Source organism: Corapipo altera, unplaced genomic scaffold (assembly GCF_003945725.1).
Source record: "Corapipo altera isolate COAL_440 unplaced genomic scaffold, ASM394572v1 2, whole genome shotgun sequence".
NCBI lineage: Eukaryota > Metazoa > Chordata > Aves > Passeriformes > Pipridae > Corapipo > Corapipo altera.
In genome coordinates, this window is record NW_020884890.1 from 9,353,424 (window position 1) to 9,377,815 (window position 24,392).

The 24,392-nt window shown below is 37.2% G+C and overlaps 1 protein-coding gene across 2 annotated transcripts in view; it reads right to left on the reverse strand.

Annotated features, from left to right (window-relative positions):
- Positions 1 to 24,392, reverse strand: part of PHIP (pleckstrin homology domain interacting protein) — a 102,994-nt gene that overhangs the window by 62,506 nt on the left and 16,096 nt on the right. For both annotated transcript variants that reach the window (XM_027645114.1, XM_027645113.1), the window contains exons 4-12: positions 22,126 to 22,286; positions 14,266 to 14,487; positions 13,564 to 13,664; positions 6,965 to 7,035; positions 6,104 to 6,204; positions 5,949 to 5,989; positions 4,649 to 4,747; positions 2,591 to 2,744; positions 1,635 to 1,769 (exon numbers count right to left, since the gene is read on the reverse strand). In XM_027645114.1, the coding sequence (XP_027500915.1) occupies positions 1,635 to 1,769; positions 2,591 to 2,744; positions 4,649 to 4,747; positions 5,949 to 5,989; positions 6,104 to 6,204; positions 6,965 to 7,035; positions 13,564 to 13,664; positions 14,266 to 14,487; positions 22,126 to 22,286 (1,085 nt within the window). The remainder of the gene's footprint in view (positions 1 to 1,634; positions 1,770 to 2,590; positions 2,745 to 4,648; positions 4,748 to 5,948; positions 5,990 to 6,103; positions 6,205 to 6,964; positions 7,036 to 13,563; positions 13,665 to 14,265; positions 14,488 to 22,125; positions 22,287 to 24,392) is intronic.

Below are 24,392 nucleotides of genomic sequence, written 5' to 3' on the forward strand. Positions count from 1 at the left end.
TTGCAGCTCTGCAAGGTAACTGTGCAACGTCCTCTCCCTAACCCTGTCATTTAAGAAAACCTCTAATTTTCATCCATGTCCTTCGAGGCACTGAACACAGAAGACTGGTTGGAGAAATATTCAGACCATAGAGAGACGCCTCTCTTGCATACCTGGCTCATACAACTGAATCAGTGAGTTGGAGACAAACTGATTGCCAGATTTACAATTCCCCTTACCTCACACAGCAGGCAGACTTTCTCATATTAATTTCTAGCATGAAGCACAGTTTACTAGCTGGCGAGATCTTCTGATTGTCTACAAATTTCTCTGACTCTGAAGATCTTAAAACATATGTGACTTCTATGCTTTTTAGGTGTTTGTGTTGCACTGCACTCTCAAAATAAGTATTTCAGTCTTTCAGGGGTTGCCTGACATCACAGGCACCCGAAATTTAGATCCTGACAGCTCTTAAATGGCCTTGCCTTATAAAGAACAGATGAGTCCAGCCTCTTCTAACCTTAAACTTCATGAAAACCATCATAGATCCATTTTAAGTAGTACTGGAAAGGTAAGCTAACAATTCAGTGAGAACACAGACCTCAACTGGTAACAGGGATCAGCATCAAGTAATGAAGATCTGTGCTCATAGCTCCAAGATGATTGTCTTGGATCCTTCATAAGTTCAGTTACAGAAATCAATGCAGAGGGAACACTACTGAACCTAGGTCAGTGCTGAAGCAGTTTCAGTTGCTCTCTCTCTGATTCAGCTTGGTTGAATTTCCTCAGACTTTATGAACTGTACTGTAGTGCACATGTCAAAATTTTTCTTCAGGTTCAGAGTGACCTTTCTAGCTTGACTGCATTTGTAAACACCCCTTTTTTGAGAGTATGTCTATGGTAGATCTCTTCTTCAGATGATCTTCTTTACGCTGGTCTACAAGGTTGCCATTCCACTATGGCTGAAGCCCATTTGTCTACTCTCAGCATTCCAAATGATTCAGCATATTCTACAAAGACTTCTGTAATTTTCTCCAGGAGACAAAGTCTTAATTGCATAACACATCATTACCTCTTTGAGGAAAAAGATATGTACAATGGAACAGATGAAAATACTTATTGCATTCACCTTGCAGAAGAATTAGTTTAGTGCAGAACAGACCAAATCTGAAACCTGCATGTGGAGGAGCTCTACACAGAAAGGCTGAAAGTACTCAGTCCAGTGGGTCAAGGCAGCACACAACATTGTATGAGATCAGGTAACTCCTGAAGAGCTTCAGCCAGATTAAGAATTAGTAATGCAAAAATAAACCAAATTCCACCTTGGCTCCCCAGGCAGGAAACAGAGCACTAAAGGAGGGTCTCTGTGACCCTGTCTCTTAGGCATGATCTCTGACAATGTAGCTAACACGCCAATTTTATGTGGATCAAGCATATAGAAAGACAACACTACAAAATACAGCCAAAGGAACAACTTCTTACATTACAGATTTACTCTTTGCCTCACTAAACTGAACAGCAATTTCTCTTGACTTCACCAGATGCAGGACCTTGCCCTATATGCATACTTCAAGATGGTCTTATATAAGAATGTACTAAAAACAAAAACTTCAAAAGGGTTGTTTTGGCATATCTGCATAAAACACAATAATTACCATGTTGAAGTAAGATCGGATTTTGACCCCTCTTGCCAAATCCCAAACTATGACATTTCCATCATGTCCAGCAGAGAAGAGAACTCTTGGATCAAATGGATGAGGTTCAAGCACAAACACTTCATCTTCATGCCCCTGAAAATAAAAAGACACACCAAGAAGAACAAGAGTATTGTCTCATATACTTACCTAAGAATTTGATATGGTAACACTAGCAACTGCCACATTAAACTCTGAAAATGTCCAAAGAACTATTTTGATGACACTTTAGCATTTGGTAATTTTGGGTCTTAACATTCCACAGATTTCCATTTTTTTAGGCAGAGTATTAGTTAGGAATTTAATTTAAACCAATAAAGAATCAAATATACAAATAAAAATTAGACAACAACATTTCCAAAATTAATACTCTATTTTAAAGCTTTGCACTAAGTATTTTCATCTCTAAGCAGAGCATCTAGTTACCTAGAGTTACCCATTTTCTCAGTTACAAAAAAAAAAAATCATATTAGTAAAATTGTTAATTTATTTTAGCTAGAAGACTAATTTTTTGTGGAATGATGTGACTCATGGAATGACTAGGTTGCACAAGTATCTGCTTAAAAAGGGCAAATTTATCCATTAACAGTATTTCAAAACATTTACCACATTAAATAAAGAAAAAAAAAATCCAACAACTGTTTCCTTCTCTCCTTCAAGATAGTTCTTCAGTAAAAAAAACCCAAAACCAAAGAGTCCAAAGTCAGTTTCAGATATCTTGAACAGCAGTGGTTATTTGCAACTTTAAAGTTTTATTTTCTAATAAACAGCTCACAGACATCTCTATTGCACTTCAATTATCTGGAAACATTTGTCAAGGCAGTTTTCAGACAGGAAAAAACATATAAGGAAGAATATTGATGATGTACACATAAATTTTGCATTCAGGATTGATAAATCAAGATGGTACACTTTACCATGAGAATGTGGATGAGTTGGCCAGTAAAAGAATTCCAAACTTTCAGAGTCATGTTATTTACTGCAGTTATAACAGAGTTGTCATGGCGGTCCCACGCCACCATGGTCACTTTCAGCTTTGTGATCTTATCTTCAACTCCTTGCAAACTTTGTCTAAAACCAAAGAGCAAAAAAATTCAAAGCAATCCCAGTATGCCAAAATAGTTTAATGCTACTAAGAAGTAAAAGTATTTCTGTATTTTGCTGTATTATTAAGAACAGATGCATTACTTCTTTAAGAAACTGCAGAAATGAAAGATATTTTCCATTATGTAGCACATACAATTACAAAGAATTGTAGATACTTAAACAATTATAGGGTCTTCTTAGTATCTTACATAATATGTTGATCTGGTTTTTTCCAGAAAATGCCCTCTGATACACGACCTAACTCAATTAAATTTGATAGCTACAGTATCTGTTGTGACATCTAAAGAATGAAAATCCAAACTTATGAACATTAATTTGTCCTGGAGAATATTTGTAGTAAGTAGTCTGAAATATGGAGAAAAGTATTCTATACCTTTAAATTAGTTAAATTCTCAGACTACATTTAGTAGTACACCACTACCCCTGTATCACTTTACTATTGGTAATAATGACACTTAATCTTGCATGAAATCCAAACAATAGTCATCTGTAATATAATCTACCAGAATACTCCAAAATTACATTTTTGTCAGTGTGGTTTAAAGGCTAATCACCCTTGAATTCTCAAGCACATTTATTTCTGGGAAATTATCAGCCAAATGCAACAAAAGCATGTTAACACCAAGTAGATAGACAAATACAGAATCTTCCTTATAGAAAGCACTACAACACATTACAAAATAGTATATATTGTACAACTCAATAATAGAAAATGCAGTTATGGTCAGATTCCTTTCTAGATTTGATGCAGAACCCAGGAGGCTTTATAAGCTGAATTCACTCTTCCCCTTTCAGTGCAGCAACTTCATTTTCTTTGATAAAACTGTGCTTGTGTAGAAAAGATCAAATTTGGAATTGCACTTATCCCTCTAGTCACAAAAACAGAACAGAATTCTGCTAAAGGTGCTTTACAGAAATGAGCAGTTCAGGTTCTCGGACAAGTTCAGCATTTATGACCACAATGAAGAAGAATCTGTACTTATTTTTCCCAGAATCAGTTAAAATTAAGAATTTTTACTGAGAGTAACTCGGTCTATTATCAAAGTACCAGCATTTTATATACTCCTGTCCAACAGTTTGATAGTCATGTTTTGTTGCATCTGCCCATAACTAACAAGATACTGTTCCATCTAAACATCTAACTAAATTACAGCTTATTTAGCCTTCTCTTCCATCCCTCTCTTGGTCTTTCATATGTATTTCCACAGGATTACTCCTGAAAACATTTTAATTTTTTTTCTACTAAACAGTAGTTCTTCAAGCCACTCCATATGAACAGTAAGGGGAAGAAGGTTTATCCCTTAAACCCATTGTACATCTTTTTAATATGTCAACTGGAAAACATCTTCAAGCCAAAATAAAAAGGTACAAGTCACAATTCCTACTAAGTAATTCTCCATCTTCAAGCCTCTTTTGTTGCTTGTTCTAGTGTACAGAAGTTTCTCATACCTCTTGTAAATTCTCAGATTTGTTTTAACAAATGAGAACCCATTAAAGAGCAAGTGATTTATTTGCTCTGGCATGCTCTGCTCAGTCTCAAGAACAGATCTGACCTGGTTTTCTTGCTCAAGAAATTAATGTCTAAGCCATATAAATAAGACCTTTAATGAGTTTTGAATAATTTTTATTCTTTTAATCTAGTCAAAATACTAGTGGAGCTTGTATTAGGACAAGTTAGCTTCCACAGTTGAATATGTAGTCAAATATTTATTTTCATTGGATTTCAAGAGTTATACACATTTAACCAATAATAATTTATGCCCCACTTCTTTTCTCTTGCAGTCTTTTTTATTTTTTTAATAAGTCAATAAATTATATCAATGTCCCTCCAGAATCTACCTGATAGCAGAACATTTGACATCACTTACCCTGCTGGGCGAGTAGCCATATCTAACAAAATGCTTTTCCATTCCTTTCGCTTAAATTGCCAGATTCGTGCTGTTCCATCACGGCTTCCACTCACAAACCTAACAAATGGGGAAAACAGTTACTCAGAGATCAAAGGCAGATCTGTACAGAAAAGACACTTGAAAATTAAGTTCCAGAATTTAGAACTCAAAAAAGGAAGCTATGACTAAAAAGTTTCAAGAGTGTCAGAATGCTGTACAAATGGTTTGTACCCATCCCATACCAGCAAAAAAAAAATCAAAGGCCTGCAAAAAGTCAAACCTGCTTCCCTATCCTGAACCCCTTCCAAACTAACTGTTCTTTGACCTTTGGTGAGCTTTGTTGAGTTATGATATGGCTCTGGCACAGGGACACCATAACCCAATGAGCATCCTAAGACTGATGCTACTACATTAGGTAAAGCTAAGGAAGAAACTGAAGGGGTAAAAACAGCTGAAGGGCCAGGAGAGCCCTGCCAGCAAAAGTACAGACATGATTTAAACCAAAACCTACTCCTATAATGTATTTACAGTATGAAACTCCAACTCTGATATCTTCTCCGGCTGACCTGATCCAAAAAAATAAACCCTAAGGATGTGATCTCTACTCCCAGTGGCCAAGAATAAGCAAGCACTGTATAACTATTATGATATTTATCTGAAGACATTTATTACTTCCTAGCTTGAGTTTCTCCCCCACTCTTTTTTTTCCTGAGGTTCAGGGGTAGGAGGAGGAGAAAGAGGTGGGTGGAGTAAAACATATCATGATAAAAGTGTACATTAGAACATCAAATAAATATAAGTGTCAGATACTTCATAAGAAACTGAACTTTTTTCTTTAGCATCCTTCATATTCAACATCCAGAACTTAAACATTGAAAAAACATTAGCCTAGCTAAACAAAATATTGTTAGGTCTAGTTTGATGTTTTTTCTGTATCCAGAAGTCATTTAACTGAAAAAAATGTTTACATATTAAAATATATCTAAAAATGCATGTATTTTATATGTGAATATATATACATACGTACATTTCTTAGGAAGAAATTTCAACTGTTTTTATACTCCTTAATTTTGGCAAATTCAAAATACTTTAATCAGTACAATAAAAACAACTGCAAAACTGAAGAAGTTCTATTAAAATGAAACAGTGAGACTCCAATAGCTATATATGATTTTACTGGATGAAACTCAAAACAGAAAGTTTTTTTTTTAATAACTACTTCCAGAAACTAGTATTCACAAATGTCAAAAGACTAGATCAGAATAAATATTGTGCTTACCTGCTACTACTATTAGAAAACTGAATGCTGTCAACTTTGTCCTGTATAAAAAAAAAGAGCAGAAAAAGAAAAAAATTAAATTTCTCTGATTAATCCCATTTTATCCAAATTATTATTTTAATCAAATACATATGTAATTTTTAAAAAGTATTTACAGTATGAAACTCCAACTCTGATATCTTCTCTGGCTGACCTGATCCAAAGAAATAAACCCTAATGATGTGATCTGTACTCCCAGTGGCCAAAAACATTCCACCTGAGAAAAACAAACAGATAAGATTTAAGAAAAGAGGGAAATCTACTGTTATTACAGCATCTTCAAAGGGATGTAACATCAAGTATTTCAACTTATTCTCTGAAATTTATAGATGTATCTCATTTCAGCTACGCCTATAACTGACCTTTAAGTAAAAAGAAGATTTAGAAACTCAAAAGTTTAACTGGAATTAAATTACCTCACATTTACTGTCAGACAAATATGCATTAGCAGATGTATCTGAAAGATTAGCTAACTAGAGTAATTTGCTTGCAACTAAGCCCTTAGAAGCCTAAAATTAAATGGAACTAGAACTTCAGTACATTTTAACATTTTATCCAATTATTTGTGTTGCATTCTTCTGTTGCCAGCTCTGGAATCAATGAAATTCAGACCGTGAGAACTCAGTAATCAACACCTTCTTGTACAAATCCCTATAAATTACACCTCAGATAAAGCTGACTCTCAGAATCATTCTGAGAAAAAGGTTTTATATCATGTTTTAAAAAGATTTGCAGTCACAAGAGACTTACTTTCAACATTACATATTTAATCGTTTTCAAGAATTTTCATAGACCAAGCATTAATGCATAAATTCTAAATTTCTATTTTAAATATTTGGGGGTTTTTAACAGCCACTTTAACTCAAATCCATCTTATTAACAAAAAATATGCTACAGTAACTGTACTGTACTTTATTTTACTCTTCAAATGACTTCTTATATTGATACAAAGAGTGGGGGGAAATAAAGTCTTTTACCAGCACTAAAAGAAGAACAGATCATTTGGACTCCAGGCCGAGGACGTTCTGTAAACTTCGTTGGCCTTGGACTACAAATAAAGAAACAGTTGAATAATTTCCTAATAGGGTTTCAAAAAATAAGTCAGTATCATAGAAATAAAGCACAGAAGGATAAAATTAAATATGAAAGAACAGATGGTTGCCCATCTATAAACAATTTTGTGTGACTATGCTTCATGATCCGATCTTTAAGGAACTGACATCCAGATGGACTAAGTAATCAATGTATCAAGGAGAGTTGTATCACAACTTAAATCCCATTCCTCTCTTCCCTCTGATAATTCCATACAAAACACTCTCCTAAAGTCATCAGCAAAGCAGAACAGAGTCAGTTGCCCATGAAGTTCAGTTTTAAACCACCGGGTGTACTGGATCTCTGGTTTTCTCCTGCAGCACATGGTTGCTTTTACAAGAGAGAAACAGAGTTTTGTGCTCTTTATGAACAAGGATAACAGAAAAATTTAAATAAATCTGGAGTTTTTCACAGTATTAGAATATAAGAGTTTCTTCAAAGGAGATATATTCTTTGGGGACTAGTTTCAAATACTGCTCCAAATACTCTCAGGACAATGATTAGAAATTTGTAAGGGATTTTACTTTATGGCCCTTGCTTTCCACTAGGCATTTCAGAGCCTGATGTGGAAGCAGAACTAAAGCTTCATTCAGTGGATCTGGCACTTTAGGAGTGTGTAAAACCAAACCAAATCAGATCAGGTTCTTCAATCATTACTTCAATTCTGTTCATGCACTGCAGCAACCTCAAACCAGTAGGTGGTCTTGCATAGTATGCCATCTGCAATCTTCCCTCAAAGAATTAACTTACTAGAGAACAGCAGCACTACACCCACATTTGTCATCACTAAAGATTTCTTCTAACATAAAACAATGCATATTCATAATTTATCCAAAATGTTCTCTTTTAAAAGCAAAATGGCCTATATAATTCATTTCAGCTGAAGGCAGATGCAAAAGAGATCTTTCTCCACTGATCAGTTATAGCTATTTCAAAGCAATAAGCATTAAACCTTAGTGATTCTAATGCATAAAATAAAGTAATAAACATCAGCAATACCAGGTAAGAAATCTTTCTCCAAATTATCCATTCAGCATAGGCTGTTTCTTTGACCTCTCCTTTAGGAGTTTTAAGGTAACTCCCTGCAGATTTGTGAAAGCAAACTTCACAGCAAGACAGACTAAACAAGACAAAGATCTATTTTACAAAACAGCTGAAATCCTCCTTAACTGAGATACTAACATAAAAAGAACTATCAGACAATTCAATATGCAGTTTACATAATTTGGAACAAGTGTAAATAGATAAATAGGCTGCTGTTTTATTCCACTGTTGTTTGTGAACTCTGCCTTTGGAGTCAGGACAGCTGCAAAATAGAGCAAGTATGCACTTACGTTCTAGTTTGGAGAACCATTTTAAATTCTTCAACTTATGTCTCTCTCATGTTTAGGCATTAGAAGACAAAGGATTATGTCATTCTTCTACAACAGAGCGGTACTGTGGTCTTTCAAAATGAGTTGGGCAATCAGTATTTTTGGAAAGCAAGGAAAGGGGACAAAAGTAAAATTTCTTGCAACACAGGGAAACCAAGCTATTTGTTTGTCCTTGTAGCAGCCCAGTAACGTATCACTTTACAAATATTCTCAGTGCATTTATTAAGTGTTTTATTAGTTCATTCATCTAAGCCCTGCAGACTAACCTAATTGTGGTCATGTAGTAGTTTAAGAAAGACTTCTTCACAGAAAACAGATGTGTATATAACATCTCCAAATTAAGACTGTTCATAGATTAATGAAAAAGGTTGAGCATATCTGAATTCTGATGACCAGCCCCTTTAATATCAAGTATCTTCTGCATAAGAAAGCAGATGGAAAGTATCACATCACACTGATGACAACTGAGAAATCAATGTGTTGTCCAAAAACAGGAATGTCAAAAATCATCAGTACACATTTTTCATGAGTTTTTTTTTCCTCTTTTTAAAATTAGGGGAGAAAAAAAATAGAGAAGAGAATAAAAGCAGCACAGTAAGCTCTTCTATTCAAATCTGTGAGACAGTTATACTGCCTTGTTCATATGGTCTGTCAGTAACAGGCTAACACTGGAAACTTGTGATCCAAACAGGTGGCAGAAGCAGAACAATAACTCTCTTGTCTCAGAGAAGATACATATGCAAATATTTTGCACTGCAACTAATTTAATTTTGATGCACTGACCAATTGTAATAATTCTCCCTTCAACTTGAAGCATGTTACTTTTCAATTTCTGATGACCCAAGGCAGATTTTTCTCTTTCCTCCCTACTGTCAACTGACACAGGATCTAACTCCTGTGTTTTCTATCCACCCAGAATAGTAACAGAAGATTGAATCCAGAAAAAGTCTCCATTGCCTAAATTTTCAACTGTTTTCCCATCTTGTTTGGGCCACATCCTTTGAATTCTTTGCCTGAAGCAACAACCAATCTTATCATTCTTCTTTTTGGAAACTGAATTGATCTACTTGGAATGTTACTGCTTTTAGGCATACATGGTAACTGCCTGGTCAGAAATCTCTTCAATGTAAGAAGAGCAGCACACAGAAGGTTCTACAATACTGAAGAACATGCACTCACACTGGTCACAGAAGCATGTGAACAAGGTTGCTCACTCTCCTTTGAACAATGTGAGAATTTTGTGGTCAACTGTGCCAATGTCTGTGTTTCATCCTACGACACCAAATCTACTGTAATGTTTCCTTTTGCAGTTCATTAAAACAGAGCTCTGTCACCAAATATCCCCTGACTGGGCTATAAGCCTGACCCAAATACTGAACATGCCTCAATTAAAAAGGTTATAAAAAAAATTGAGATGGGAAGATGGGAAGACTCTAATTTCAGAGATAGTGTTAATTAATTAACTGCAGCAGAGCTGCTGGCAAAACTGAATTACAAGAATTTTTGCAAACTAAGAATGAAACAAACATTTGCAGAGATTAAAAAAAAAAAAAAGGAAAACAACTGGAGTAAGGCACTGGGCATTAGAAGGCTTAAGCAATGTCAAAGTCTATTTTAATGGCAAATACTACAGTTTTCAAGGTAGTGAGCTTTCCAATTTTTCATCATCTCTAGAGAGAAATAATTACTCCATAACATTTGATCTTATTTTATAAGTGGGGAAATAGGAACAATTTTGAATTTCCTCATCTCCTGAAGAAGGTACAAAGATTCCCTTCAGAGTTCTTCCCAGAAGAAACTAAGTCCAATTTTCAGTTAAAGACAGGGAATTGATACAGTAGACCAAAACATCCAAGCCAGGTTCCACTGAAACGCTTCTCAGTGTAGTTAAAAACAAAACTGATTATTTTTAATTCAAGAGCACACTGAACACAATAGCGTATCTCAACCCTGCCTTTCCAGTATTTCACAAAAAAATTCCGCTAAGTACTGCTGGCACTGTCAGTCATCTTGAAACTTTAATCAACTACATGATCATCATGAGGCTCCCCAACATCTCATACTCTTACCCCACTGCCATATGATTCAAGCGGTGCTCAGCACAAAAAGGGGGGGGTGGGATATCTGGATTTTTTTTAAGTAGCTAAAATTTCAACTTCACCATCAGTCACCATTTGAAGTATTGGATAATTTAGTAACACATCACTGATAGCAATTGCATTCTTGAAGGACAGACTGCAGTCAAGCTCAGAAGGAGCATGAAATCAAGTTCTGCCTTAAGAATGTTACAGTGCCTTCACCTGTACTACTCAAACTCTTGGTCTTGCTTGAAAGCTCCAGTTTCTCCTCCCTGGGGTGGGAGTGGTGCTGGAACCAAGATGCAGGGCAGCAAGATCAGAGCCTGAATAACTGTGGTAACAGATCTTGTTTGCCAGCTTTCCTCCTCTTTAGAGATACTCAACAGAAGCATGTCTGTATTTTTTACAGGACAAACTTCCCACTTCACCAGTGATTCTCTCTTCCAGATGGCCTACACATCATGTTTTTAAAAAGTAACCTCCCTAAGGGCCTTATGAGAAAAATTAACAGGTCTCTTTCTTTCCTTTGATGCTCTTATATTGCTAGTACTTTTTTTCCCCCAGCATATTACTGAATGGATGTGGAAGGAACCAGTCATGTTTCCACAGTTCTGGAAGCAGAACCAGATCTAAACATGTAAGGAAGGGCAATCACTTCACTGAAAACTGTTATGACAAACTTATTACTGAGATGTGCTGGTCATGCAATGCAGTCTCCTTGGTGGGAGGGGGAAATCACACTGGACTCCTAGTTTCCCAGTATCCTTTATTTTGGTTTACTGGAATAGGCATAATGATCACAGTTAGAAAAACCTTCCTGTAACTAACAAGTTTCCCTGAACTAGTTCAGGAAATTAAGATTTTTGAGGTGTCCAATTATTTGATATTATAAGGGACATACAGTTATGTTCCAGTCCCAAAAGACATACATGTGTCTTATTTAGACTTTACCACACTTTTATCAAGTTTTACCTTGGATCAAAAAGCATCAATTATTTCAAATACATAACAGCTCTACAAAGTTCAAACAAAGACCTATAAAAAGAAAAAGCACAGAGTTATGCCTTTTAATATCCTCATATAATGCATAATACCCTGTGGCAAGGAGTTTTGTAACGTAGCTTCATGTTTTGTAAAGAACCACTTCCTTGCAATTTGGAACTTGCTACCTTGACTTGATACCCTCTAGAATCACAAGGGCCAACAAGCAATTATTCATTACGTGCCTTCCTCAACACACTCATGACTGTACATGACTCATCTTCATCCATTTGCTTTTTTCCAGACTGAAGAAATACAGCCTAATGGCTTCCTCTCTCTTCTCAAACACCACATATAAAATACTTGCAGAACAGAAGGTAAAAAGGGAAGAAAAAAATCCAGTCACAGAATTTGATCTGCGCTCTGTTGTTAAGAAACATGAATCATTGGTGTGACATGGGTTACTAGACCACTTCCTTGCTGTGCTGCATGAGACAGCTGAACTAATCTGTTTTCTCTATGTCACTGTCTAATCAAATCTGCTGACTACTTACACATGAAAGCATTACTCAAATATCTTTTATTCTTTTAATATTTGCTGAGCACATCTCACTGAAAATTTTCATTCTACAATTACATATCCCCATGGAAAGGAATCCCTTGAGAATCTCCTACCATAACTAGTGCCAGTTTTCTCCCTCCCTAAGTTTTACCTCAAAATAAATCCCATCCAACTCTATGATTCAACCAACCATTGATAATTTCTAAGCATTCATCTGCCAGTTCATATAGTATAACCTACTTAACTCTCAAGGATTCCACTACCCTCTAAAGACAGAATTTGTTTCAAAATTTATTTCCATAGACTCAAACTTTACTTAGGAAAAGGAGAAAAGAATAAAAGAAAAAAGGTAAAAGAAAGAAATGTGGGCTCAAAAGGTTTGCAATGATTTGTAAATGATCAAGATATCTCGTCAACAAGAGCTCAGACCTAGGAAACCTTAAGAAAAATAAAATGGTGGCAAGGTAGCAACTCCTCCTTCACACTCCTCAGTAAGGGAGTGAGTCTTACTTTGATTACAGTATGCACTAGGCAGTAGCGGATTAAATGAAGTCACATCTCAGGTTGTTATAATACCAAAAAAAGAGACCAAACATCCAGAGAACATGAAAATAGTTAGGGTCCAGGCAAATAGAAAAGGACCTACGCAAATGTGCCTGCAAGCTGTGCATAACCTCATCACACAATGCAAGAAAAAGATTGTAACAGTAATTACCAAAACTACAAGAAAATGGAACCTACCTGCCAGGAGTATACATCCAGAAGAACACATGCCATCCTCAAAGCTAAATCACTAATGATTACTAAAAAAACATTTCCAGTTTTAAGCTACAGGTGTTTTATGATAAAGGAAAAGAAAGACTAAAAAGCATTTGAAAGCTACTGAACAAACAGATTTTAAAAAACTATCTCTATTTGGAAGTCCTGACAACATTTTTACTATTTTTGAAGGCAGAAACTTCAGGCTCAACTTCAGCCACCAATACACGGCTGCCCAAGAGTTCTGCCTTTTGCCATGCTACAGTAAAGCAAATTGTGAAAAAGTAATACAGATAAGGAAAGAATAAACATCAAAAGTATTCCATGCTAATTTATACTAGGACATTATTGTCTCCTTAAAAAATGGATTTTGAAGTCTAAATTGCAGTCATATTATCAACCTAATTTTCATTTCACTTGAGATTAAGAGATGACAACAGAGCAAAAAAGTGTCAACTTTGACATTATATTACACAAAAAAACCCCAACAGTAGACATTTTTTTCTAAATTAACAGATATACTGCATCACCCCACAAAATGTTATGTTATCAACTTGGCTCTTAAGAGACAAGCAAGCAAGCTATAGCTACATCAGAAATATATCATACCCAACAATCACACACTGAACCAGCCAATGACAAGTTTTGTTTTAGTCAAATTTTTCTCCAGCATTTCTACATCATTTTTAATTACATAAAAAGAAATAGTAACAAATAAAATAGCAACTAACTTTATTTTAAGGGTGCCAGCATCCCACAGCCAAAAGCATATTGTTCCATCTGCCCCGGTTGAAGACAAGTATCTCTTTGAGCCACTGCACAGTGGAGAGAACTGGGGGAAGGGAGAAGAAAAAAAGAAAAGTTCTCCTGTTAATCTGTTCCAGATGTGCTAAGAAGTTCTGTAAGTCATTGACTTCTCACCAAAAAAAAATTTAAACAAAATCAAATATCAAACCATACTTAAGGAAAACAAATTGCAATGAACGCCAAAATAACACAGTGCTGTCCAGAGTCGCTCTTCCTTCAGAACAACCTTCTGGGTTACTTGCCAAAGCACTCTGGGTTCTTCCTCCCTCCCCACCATCCAAGTTGCACAACAGCGTGCAACTCTAAACAAAAGCAAACCAAAGTACTGCAGTGACTGCAGTTCTTACTCAGTGCACCTGCGCCCAGAATCACAAGCCTGCAAAGGAATGATACTTCAAAACAGAACTGCCCACATGCGTCATGCATTTTTTTTGAACAAGGATTATGTCTGGTGTTCTTCAAGGTCAGGCATTTTGACAATAAATGTGTTATTTCACAATGCATACCATGAAAATTCCTTCTCACTTCAGGGCTTAGTTACCAGGCACACAATTTTATTACATTGCACATTCTCAGGTGGTTCTTTTCTCAATCAAATGACGCATTTTTGCAAAGCAAAAACCTACCTGCAATGATGTTATAGATGCACTGTGGCCCTGCAGAACTGCTAGGGGTGCACAAGTTCGAAGGCACCAAACTCTGATCATTTTATCACAGCTTCCAGCAGCTATCATGGTGTTTTCATAGTTTACTGCCATATCAGATATTTCAGCCGCATGCCCTCTCAGGGTAGCCAACAACCTTCCATCATCAGTTGCCCAGATTTTTACAAGGCAATCATCTGATCCCTAGAAGTAAGGTAGAAATAATTTCAACCATACCATTGGCTGTTTTGATGTTAGAGTTAACTAACACAATGAACTGAAAGACAAAACTAATGACATACAGATATTCCCCACAGTATTCCATACTGCATTCAAAACACAAGTTTACATTGATTCTCAAGAGTATATGCAAAGCATGACGCATATATAATATAGATCACAAATCCCACAGCAAATTGGTTTATGCTTCAGTAAGACACTTTTTCCAAAAATCCAGCACAAACTGAAGAAGCTGTTGCAATACATTAAAATAAAAATTTACATTAAACGTGACAGTGAATCAGGAATTGGTTCAGTGTTTGTCATTCAGTATTACACTCACTTATGTTCCTTATCTTCCTAGTTTGATCATCATGCCCTACCAGCATTAGTAGTACACTTACCACAGTAACATAGAGGTAAAGAGTGTGTGTGAACAGCTATTCCATTATTAAGTCTAAATACTATAAATCTCCTTTGATATTCACATAAACAAACACTGAAATGACCACTTTCTCAACAAACTTCAGAGGTTTCATCTACATATTCATACTTGAAACTCAAGTTTTGCTGGTCTTCCCACAATTCTAACAGCTGCTTGCCTGTATACAATGAATTCAGAGCCCGAGAAAAAAAATTAAGAATTAATTCCTCCATTTATCTTCGCATTTCCATGCCTTCCTGAAAGTCTGAGTATCTTTGCACCTTAATACAATGATATTTGAACACTGCACAGACACACTGACAGACGAAATTTACTGTAAACATTTAATACATTTAGTCAAGTTCAGAAGCAATACAAACCTGGGTTTTAACATCTGGAGCACTGATCTGCTACTGGACACATGCAGGCGCTAGAGCAAGTTACAATGTGACACCATCATTATAAAATTTCACCCAAGATTTTCCTATTGCATCTACTTATAGTGCCTCTGAAAAAGTTTATCTAGCATTTATACTTTACAGAAGCCAGAAGGCAGGGCAATACTACCATTCACCTTTTATAAAAAAGGGCCAGGTCTCCTAGACAAAGGAGATAGTAAGGGAAGTTTGTTTACAATTACATTTTCTGCCTTGTGGGTAAGGAGAGCAATGGTACAGCCTATACTAGCTCCATCTACGCATAAAACTTCCGTACGGAGACTCTGCAGAACACATTTGCCTTATCTGACTGCTATGGTGCCAGCCCAGGAAACAAAACTACAGCCTGTAGAGTTAACAGCAATGGACAGGTAGAATCATAATATCACTGAGGTGGGAAGATACTTGGGTCTAGTCCAAAAATCCCTGTTCAAGTAGGGTCAGTTAGAGCAGTTGCCCAGGATGATGTATCCACCACTCATGTTTCGTTATCTTCTGCAAATTTACTGTAGGCACCCTCTTGTTCCATCACCCAGGTCTTTAAGGGAAATATTAAAGAGTACTGGTCTCAGTACCAAACCCTGTGGTACCCCATATTGACTGCCCTCCAGCTGGACCTCATGCCACTAATCACAACCCTTTGAACCTGGCAGTTCAGGGCATTTTCAATCTCACTGTCAAGTGTACATCAAGCCTGTACCTCATTAGTTTGTTGGTAAGGATGTTATGGGAGACAGCATCGAAAGCCTTGCTTCAGTCAGGAAAAACAAGATCCACTACTGTTCCCCATCCAACTTAGTTCTTTCATCATATAACGTTATCAAGTTGGACAGGAATAATTTCTGCTTCATAGATCTACACTGATCACTTTGTTATTGTTGATATGTTTGGAAGTGGCTTTCAGAAGGATTTGCTCCATTACTTTCTCAGGTGATAAAGACAAATATGAATGGTCTGTAGTTGCCTGGAACAACCTTGCCCTTCCTGAAAACAGGAGTAACATTTGCAGCCTCATCTACTTCTTCCTGATCAAGCAGCCTGTAGTAGATACATACCCCAATGTCACCCACACTGGTCTGTCTTTAACCCTCATTCACGATCTCTCAGCTAACTCATCACCTGTCCCCAGGCAAAGCTCCATGAAAACTCCCACTTGCTGTCATCCTGGCCTGCCCCTTCTAAAGAGCCTGTATCCATCCACAGCAGCAACCCAGTTCTGTGAGCTACCCAACCCCACTCCAGCTCTTTGGTCCTGAAGAGATCGTAGCCCTGCAACTACATATGTAATTCCAAATCCTCCTACATTTCTCCATAGTGCATGTACAGGTAATTCAGGTACGTGCATATTCAGGATGATTTCTCCAAGCATGAAAGCTTTCTCCATAATTTGTTTCTTGATCTGTGCGCATACTTGGGGTGGGCCCTCTTCAGTTTTGTTGTTTTCCTGTCTACATCATCTCACATTCTTTGCTTACCCACCTGGTCTATCACATCCTCATGTGATTGTGGTTTGTTGCCTCCCTCCCACATCTTCCGTATTCTAAGTCTCCTCTCATCAACAGATTGGCCATCTGTTGAAAACAATGTTTTTGCCCCATATTTGCCTCTTACGCACCATTTCACATCCTTCAGTATCCAAACAAAAAGCTTTCTCTCCCCTGCACATTTGCAGCACTTCCACAAATTAGAAATCACCAAAGCCCTTGATTCTTGTTCTAATGATAAGTTACTCTGTTAATGCACTTATAATAGGATCCAAAGAAAAAAATATCCCATAGACAAAACTGCACAATAATCAAACCACCCCATTGCTCTTACATTTGAGTTCTACACCTCAAGCATGCTAGAGCACCTTACTAACAGGTATAGTTTTCCAAAGTTTTGGACAGTGCCAAAGACCTAATCTTCAATTTTTCCAATATACTTAGGACATTATCTAAAAAATAAATAAATAAATAAATAAAGCCACCTAGCAGTAAGAACAACATGAATTCTGTAATTTCTCTTAGAATCATAGAATCAACTGGGTTGGAAAAGACCTCTGAGACCAAATCCAACCCTAGGTCCGACACTGCCGTGGTTACTAGACCGTGGCACTAAGTGCCACATCCAGTCTCATCTTAAAAACCTTCAGGGACGGTGAATCCACCACCTCCCTGGGCAGCCCATTCCAGTGTGTGATTACTCTGTCTGTAAAAAAACTTTTTTCCTAATATCCAAACTAAACCTTCCCTGGCAGAGCTTAAGACCTACTTAAGTCCTACTGCTGGTTGCCTGGGAGAAGAGACTGACACCCATCTCCTTTCAGGTAGTTGCTGCTGTGGATGGATACAGGCTGTGGATGGATACAGGGGTAGGCCAGGATGACAAGGAGTGGGTTCATTGAGTGAGTCTTTTGGTTTTACCTGCTTTAGCAGTGTGGGATTTGACTAGGTGATCTCTAGAGGTCCCTTCCAAACCCAATCATTCTGTAATCTGTGACTTCTGAGGTTCACACCAAATAACTGTATTATGATATACTTTCATTTCTGTGGTAAAATGACTACCAAAGTACCATCTTAGATAGGATTTATAACAGGACTAGCAAACGTGCTACACAGAGCTTTAAAAGCAGTTTACAGGAAAAAGGGCCTCTTTTTTCTCTAAATTCTCCTTATAAAGCTCTAAGCAAATTCAGTTTTCACCCCTTTGCTCCCTTAAAACAAAAATACAAGCACCTATAAAGCACTTAGATTTGGTTTCCCCCCCCCATGCTCCTCAACTAATAAGTTTCCATAAATGTTCCTGTTTCTATTCAAATTAGCACTTCTATATCTAAAGCTTCAAACTGTCCACCTACTTGATGAAATAATTATCTGAATGATAGTATCAGCTCATGTTGTTCTGTTATCATGATGTAAGACTTTAGAGTATGAAGAAGGTTGTATATTCTTCTTGAAAATGCAGTCACCACCAAAAAACCCAACAAGCAGAGACAAAAGCCTACACATGCTTGCATGTGTGTAACACCGCAAATAATAGTCTCACTGCTCAAAAGAGAGACCTGAAAGTAGCAGGGAATGGTGAAACCAAAACTGCCAAAATACTTTAAAAGGTGGAAATTACTCACTGACAATGTAAAGATGTAAAATGATCAGCAAGAAAAAATAAATTTCTGGGATCTAATGACACCTGGAGGGTCCCCAGAGGTCTATTTAATAACAGCAAACCAAGGAAAGAAGATCAGCATAAAACAAGCATGCTCCCTTTCCAGCTGGCTATAGAGGCATGTGTTATACATCTCTATTGCAGAGAAAAATGACTGTCAGCCAAATCTCAACAAGAAAAAAAGGGGAGGGGGAAAGGGGAGGGGGAGGAAGAGAGAGAAGGAAAAGTGAAAAAAAAAAATTAAAAAAACAAGGTAAAATTGTAAATTCTGCAGCATCTTGGCAAGATAACAATACTGGAGTTCAAATAAATTCATGTGATTACATCTGAACTGAGCGGAACAACCCACAACTCTTAAAATATTGTTGCAGTTCTACTAGTAAGGGCACTGGCTTACACCACAGCTCACGTTTCCAAGGTCATATCTACAACTGCTAGGAATTATGTGCCTATTAAAAAGCATCTGTCAAAAGTAAATCCTAGAACAAGTTCAGCACCAAGAGAGAATTGGTGACTGCATTGCCAAGGTATGGAGTAAAATCGGTTCATTTTCCTACCATTACACACACTTGTGGGCTGAAGTGAAACTGCCAAGAAACACACAAATTAATCTTGGGTTGGAAATCTTACACGGACTATTACACAATCTTTATTATTCCCTAGAAAGAGTAATCTCAGAGGAGATAGGAAGATAAAGGTAGGGAAAAAAGGAGATAGCCATCCCTCTTTGCAGTCAGAAAGTTAAGTAGTGCAGAAACTAGAGAAGACAATGCTTGTTTCTATTACCCTGCATGGGTTCTGCAAGTCAGACTTTTCAAGAGACCTGAAATATTAAGTGTCTACCTCCATGGGCTGCAAGGGGACAGCCTGCATCACCAAGGTCTTCCCCACAGTCTGCAGGGGAATCTCTACTCCAGAGACTGAAGCACCTCCTCCTCCTCCTCCTCCTCTCACATTCGAGTCTGCAGGGTTGTTTCTCTCACATAATTTCACTCCTCCCTCCAGAATGCACTTGCCCTGGGATTTTTTTCCTCCTTCTTAAATACATTATCCCAGAGGCACTACCACCATCACTGATGGGCTTGGCCCTGGCCAGCAGTGGGTCCATCCTGGAGCTGGCTGGCATTCACTCTTGAACATGGGGGAAGCTTCTGGCAGCTTCTCAGAGAAGTCACCACTGCACCTCTGCTACCAAATCCTTACTAAGCAAACACAATAAAGATCTTCTAAGCTAGTAGGAAAAATGCATTATGTCCTGTTTCCACTGTCTTTAGGTAAAATAAAAGCATCATTTTTCTAGCAAAGACAACATCTCCCAGATGAGCATGACTCAAAAATGTGCTGAGATCACTTTCTTCGCTTTTAATTTGAAACAGAACATGAACAAAGCTTGAATTTAGAGGCTTTCAATCCCTCAGAGGTCAGGTAGAACAGGAAACAATTATGATGCATCTTCTAGAGACAATTTTAAATCTAAAACAACTTATCTAGCTAACATCACAATGAAGGTTGCAGGAAGGCAGGAAGAATTCCCTACTGATGCCTGCAAATTTACATGCTACACTAGAGACTTTAGAAGTCATAGTGGTATAAATTGAAAAGAATTGGCACCATTTCATTATATAGATGCAATTACAACACAACAGTTTCATGACTGTTTATCCATCTACCAATAAAAGGTCAGATACAGCAACTCGGATGTTACCGAAATGTGGAATACTATCCATTGGTTTTCCATTTGCCAACAACCACTTAAACATCTACACAAAAAAGATTTACCTAAAAATGCAGAGGTTCTGTCCCAAGCCCTCCAAAATGAAAAATTCAGCAGCCAAAATTAATTTCTATGGGGACTTTGTTTAACACCAGATTGAAGTAATCATGATTTAACTGGGAACTTTTTTTCAAGGACACCAGTCAGTAAAGGACTGCCAGCAAAGCTCTGAGGTTGAGCCCTGCCCCCTGCACTACCCCTCCTCCCCCCCCTTTTTCATTTCAGGTTCTTCTACTTCTCTCTTGGAAACGAACTGCTATTACAGTCAAGAGAATTCTCTCTCTTTAACCACTTTTAAATCAGACTGCAAAAAGCAAAGGAATGTGCAACAAGGAACGATCACCACAGACACATACACAAGTTTTGTATATCTCTGGAAATAATGATTTTAGGAACATGGGAAAGTTGCAGAAAAATTAAGAATTAGTAGACCTTAAGAAGGAGTTTTATTCACTTCATCTGAGAAGCACAAAGAGAAGGTTTTATTTTAAGGTGAATAGTGTCAGCATGTGCGTTTTTTATACCTGGTACACATAAAATCTTCAATGCATTCTACCATGTCACATAAAAAATAAACCCACAACAGAGTCCTTTTCCTGACAGGTTAACCATGCATAAACTACAGGACGTAAGATTTTAATGCCTATGACTTAGTTTGCCAATGAAAGCTAAAGAAACATCAAAAAGAGTCTCTGCTATGCCTCAAGTAACAAATGAACAAATAAACAGGTCTGTTCAAAACACTGCAAGTGTCCATCCCTGCAACCACACAACCCTCCATGCAATAAAGCAAAATGTATGTGGATAAAAGGGCGAATTATATTTACAACCACCTTGAAAGAACTGTAGAAGTTAGGACTGCAATACATGATACAGGAAACCTGAACTGTACTTCTACCTGCATTGTTTGGTTATCTGCCACGTCATTAAAAGGGACACAATTAAGCTCCTGAATCCACACAGGTATCAATTACATCCAATGTTTGTGGAAAGCCAATAAATGCAGCCAAAGCATCACCAACTGGCATGAGGTGTGTGTTTATGATATCTTTGTCTCTACTCAAATTGACTACTTACCAAGAAATCCAAATTATACTAACACCTATCCGGTTTTATAAACCCCATTCCTTGGGAAACCCATAATTCAGTACTGATTTCAGACATCTGTCTAATATTTAAGTCTTAAAAACAACAACAAAAAAAGATAAATAGTTAAAAATACTAAAAACACTAGTATTTTAAAAAAAAAATCCTAGGATCTCAAAGACAATTTGTTTGTGAACCAACGTTTTTTATAATATACCACGTGAATTTTCAGCTTTCTATTTTTCTTCAACATGCTGTACCAAATGCAAGTGCATCACCAGACTGTAAACATAACAGTCATGCCTTAAATTTAACAAAAGTTATAGAAAGGAGTCAAAATAATCTGTATTTGCAGACTGATTGTTCTGACTTCCTAATCGAATTGTGATGGCGATCCATTGTTTTGTTTATGTTTTTGCTAGAGAAAATGAGTCCAGAAAAAAGAAGTTACATAGGATAAATTCTTTTCACTGAAAAAGAGCAGTTTTCCCACTGAACTACACAGATCAGCAATCACAATCACATCTAGTCTTAAGACACCTATGTCAAAACTATTTTAACCAATAAAATGGTTAAAATGCATGCAAACCAGTAACGTTTACTAAAAAGCAAGAATGAGAGTAATAGTAGTAAAGCATTTATCTGCTCTTCATACATAATCAGTATCTATACTATATTCATTCTTTGGAAACAATTAGGTGACATACTATGTGCACTTAAAAAAAAATCTACAAAAATAAAGATTTTGTACTCACAGTAAATATTCTCCTGCCAGTCCGATCAAAAGTTACACAGTATACAGAAGATAAGTGTCCTAAAATTCGTTTGTGCATCTTCATATGTTGATAGACTGCAGTTGGCACAAGGCGTTCAAGTCTGTATTTTCCATTTAGTTTTCTTGAAAACAGGGTATCCACTACCAAATGGGTAAAGAAAAAAGAGACAGCATTTATATTGTGCTCATAAACTAAAATATTTGAACAGGATGGAAAGTTGATTTCAACATTGGACCACTTGCCACATGAACAGCTTACTATAGTAATTCTCTCCTTTTGCCCTAGTTAGAGAAAAATACATACCAAAGTAGCCTGTGACACAGACATGACAGAAGTACCAAACTGCAAGGCAGAGTGTAAAGATGCACTACAACTTTCAACGTTAAGTACCCAAAACATATGCTTCTCACTTTATACCTCGTGTAAGAAATTTAGAAGGACTGAGGCAGTTTCCATGGAGTAACCTACCTCAAATGTAACAAGCATAAAAGCTTACACATAGCTATTAACTGAAGGTCAGCACAAATTCAAATCTTCTCCAAGGCAACCTTCTTATTGAGATCTACTCAATCATTTATCCACCACTTGTAAGACAATCAGTTGATTTTTTTAAGAATCCTGCTACCCACTACAGCTAAACAAACACACGTACACAAAACAATAACCAAACAAAAATTTACATATGAATATATCAAATCTTACAGAAATTTCTGATTTTGAGTGACAAAACCTTGTTCAAAGAGCTTGGGATTTTTTTCAAGTTTAAAAGTCAACGAAGTCCAGGAACAAGAACTCACTTTAAATAAATGAAAATCTTCCATCAAGAAATTCAGTGAAAAAAAAATAAAGCTCAGTGTAATTAATTTTAAACTGTTACTCATGCAATGATAAAGGAACAAAGTATAATATTTCTATGCATGGATACCTAGACATTAGTCATTCGATCAAAGAATGGCAATGGTAATACCTGCTATATTCTACAGAAGTACAAGGCAGCTAATATAACATTCAAACACAAGAATGGTGTTGGAAGGTTGGAAGAAAGAGTGGAAGGGATCACAGTGGGTCATCCAGTCCAACCTCCCTGCTCAAGCATGGTCATCCTAGAGCATATGGCATAGGATTGCATCATGACAGTTCTCCAATAGCTCCAGTGAGGGAGACACTACAACCTCTCTGGGCAATCTGTTCCAGTGTACAGTCACTCACACAGTAAAGAAGTCCTTCCTTGTGTTCAGGTGGAACTTTCTGTGCATCAGCTTCTGCCCATTGCTTCATATCTTATTGCTTGGCATCACCAGGAAGAGCCTGGCTCCATTCTCTTTACACTCTCCCTTCAGATACTCATATACATTGATAAGGTCCCCCTCTCAGTTGTCTCTTCTAAAGGATGAACAGGCCCAACTCTCTCAGCCTTTCCTCATAAGAGAGATGCTCTAGACCCTTAAAAACCATCTTCATAGCCCTCTGCTGGACCAGCTCCAGGAGCTCCATGTCTCTCTTGTACTGAGGAGCACAGAAACAGACACAGCACTCAAGATGAGACCTCACTCTGGCTGAGTAGAGGGGCAGGATCATCTCCCTCAATCTGCTGGCAATGCTCCTCCTAATGTACCCTAGGGTACCACTGGCCTTCTTGGCCACAAGGGCACACTGCTGGCTCACGGACAACTTGCTCCCTACTATCAACTGCGAAACAACTACAAACCTCCTGCATCACCTAGGTTTGGCCCAGACCAACATAGCAGTGGTTCATGAACCAGCACAGATGAAACTACATGAAATATGCAAATTTTTTCAGCTGGATTGTAGTTACACTATAAGAACCAAAAGCTTCTTGTGGTATGGCCAAGTGTCAAGCCCATTAGCCTCAGGCCAAAAGAACATCCCCGAAACATTTCACTTAACTGCCTGCGTAGCCCAAGGATTCAAGGAAGTTTTCCTAGTTCAAGAAGCTATGTGAAGGAGTGGAATCATTAGTTGTAGAGCAAAGCACTTTTAGTCAATGAGACACTACCTCTTAAGGCTCTATTACATCTTCACCTCGTACTAGGAAAAGACGCAATTGCATTTGGTTTATGACAGTTTTTCCTTGACAACAGTCTACTTCAGAACAGCAGGAAACCAAAATTAGTTCAGGCACAAGATAAATTCAGTTTTGGAATCTGACAAATCCCTCAACAGTTTAAAAAAAAAAAAAAAAAACGAAAACACAAAACCAAATAAGAAACACTCCCCCCTTAAAA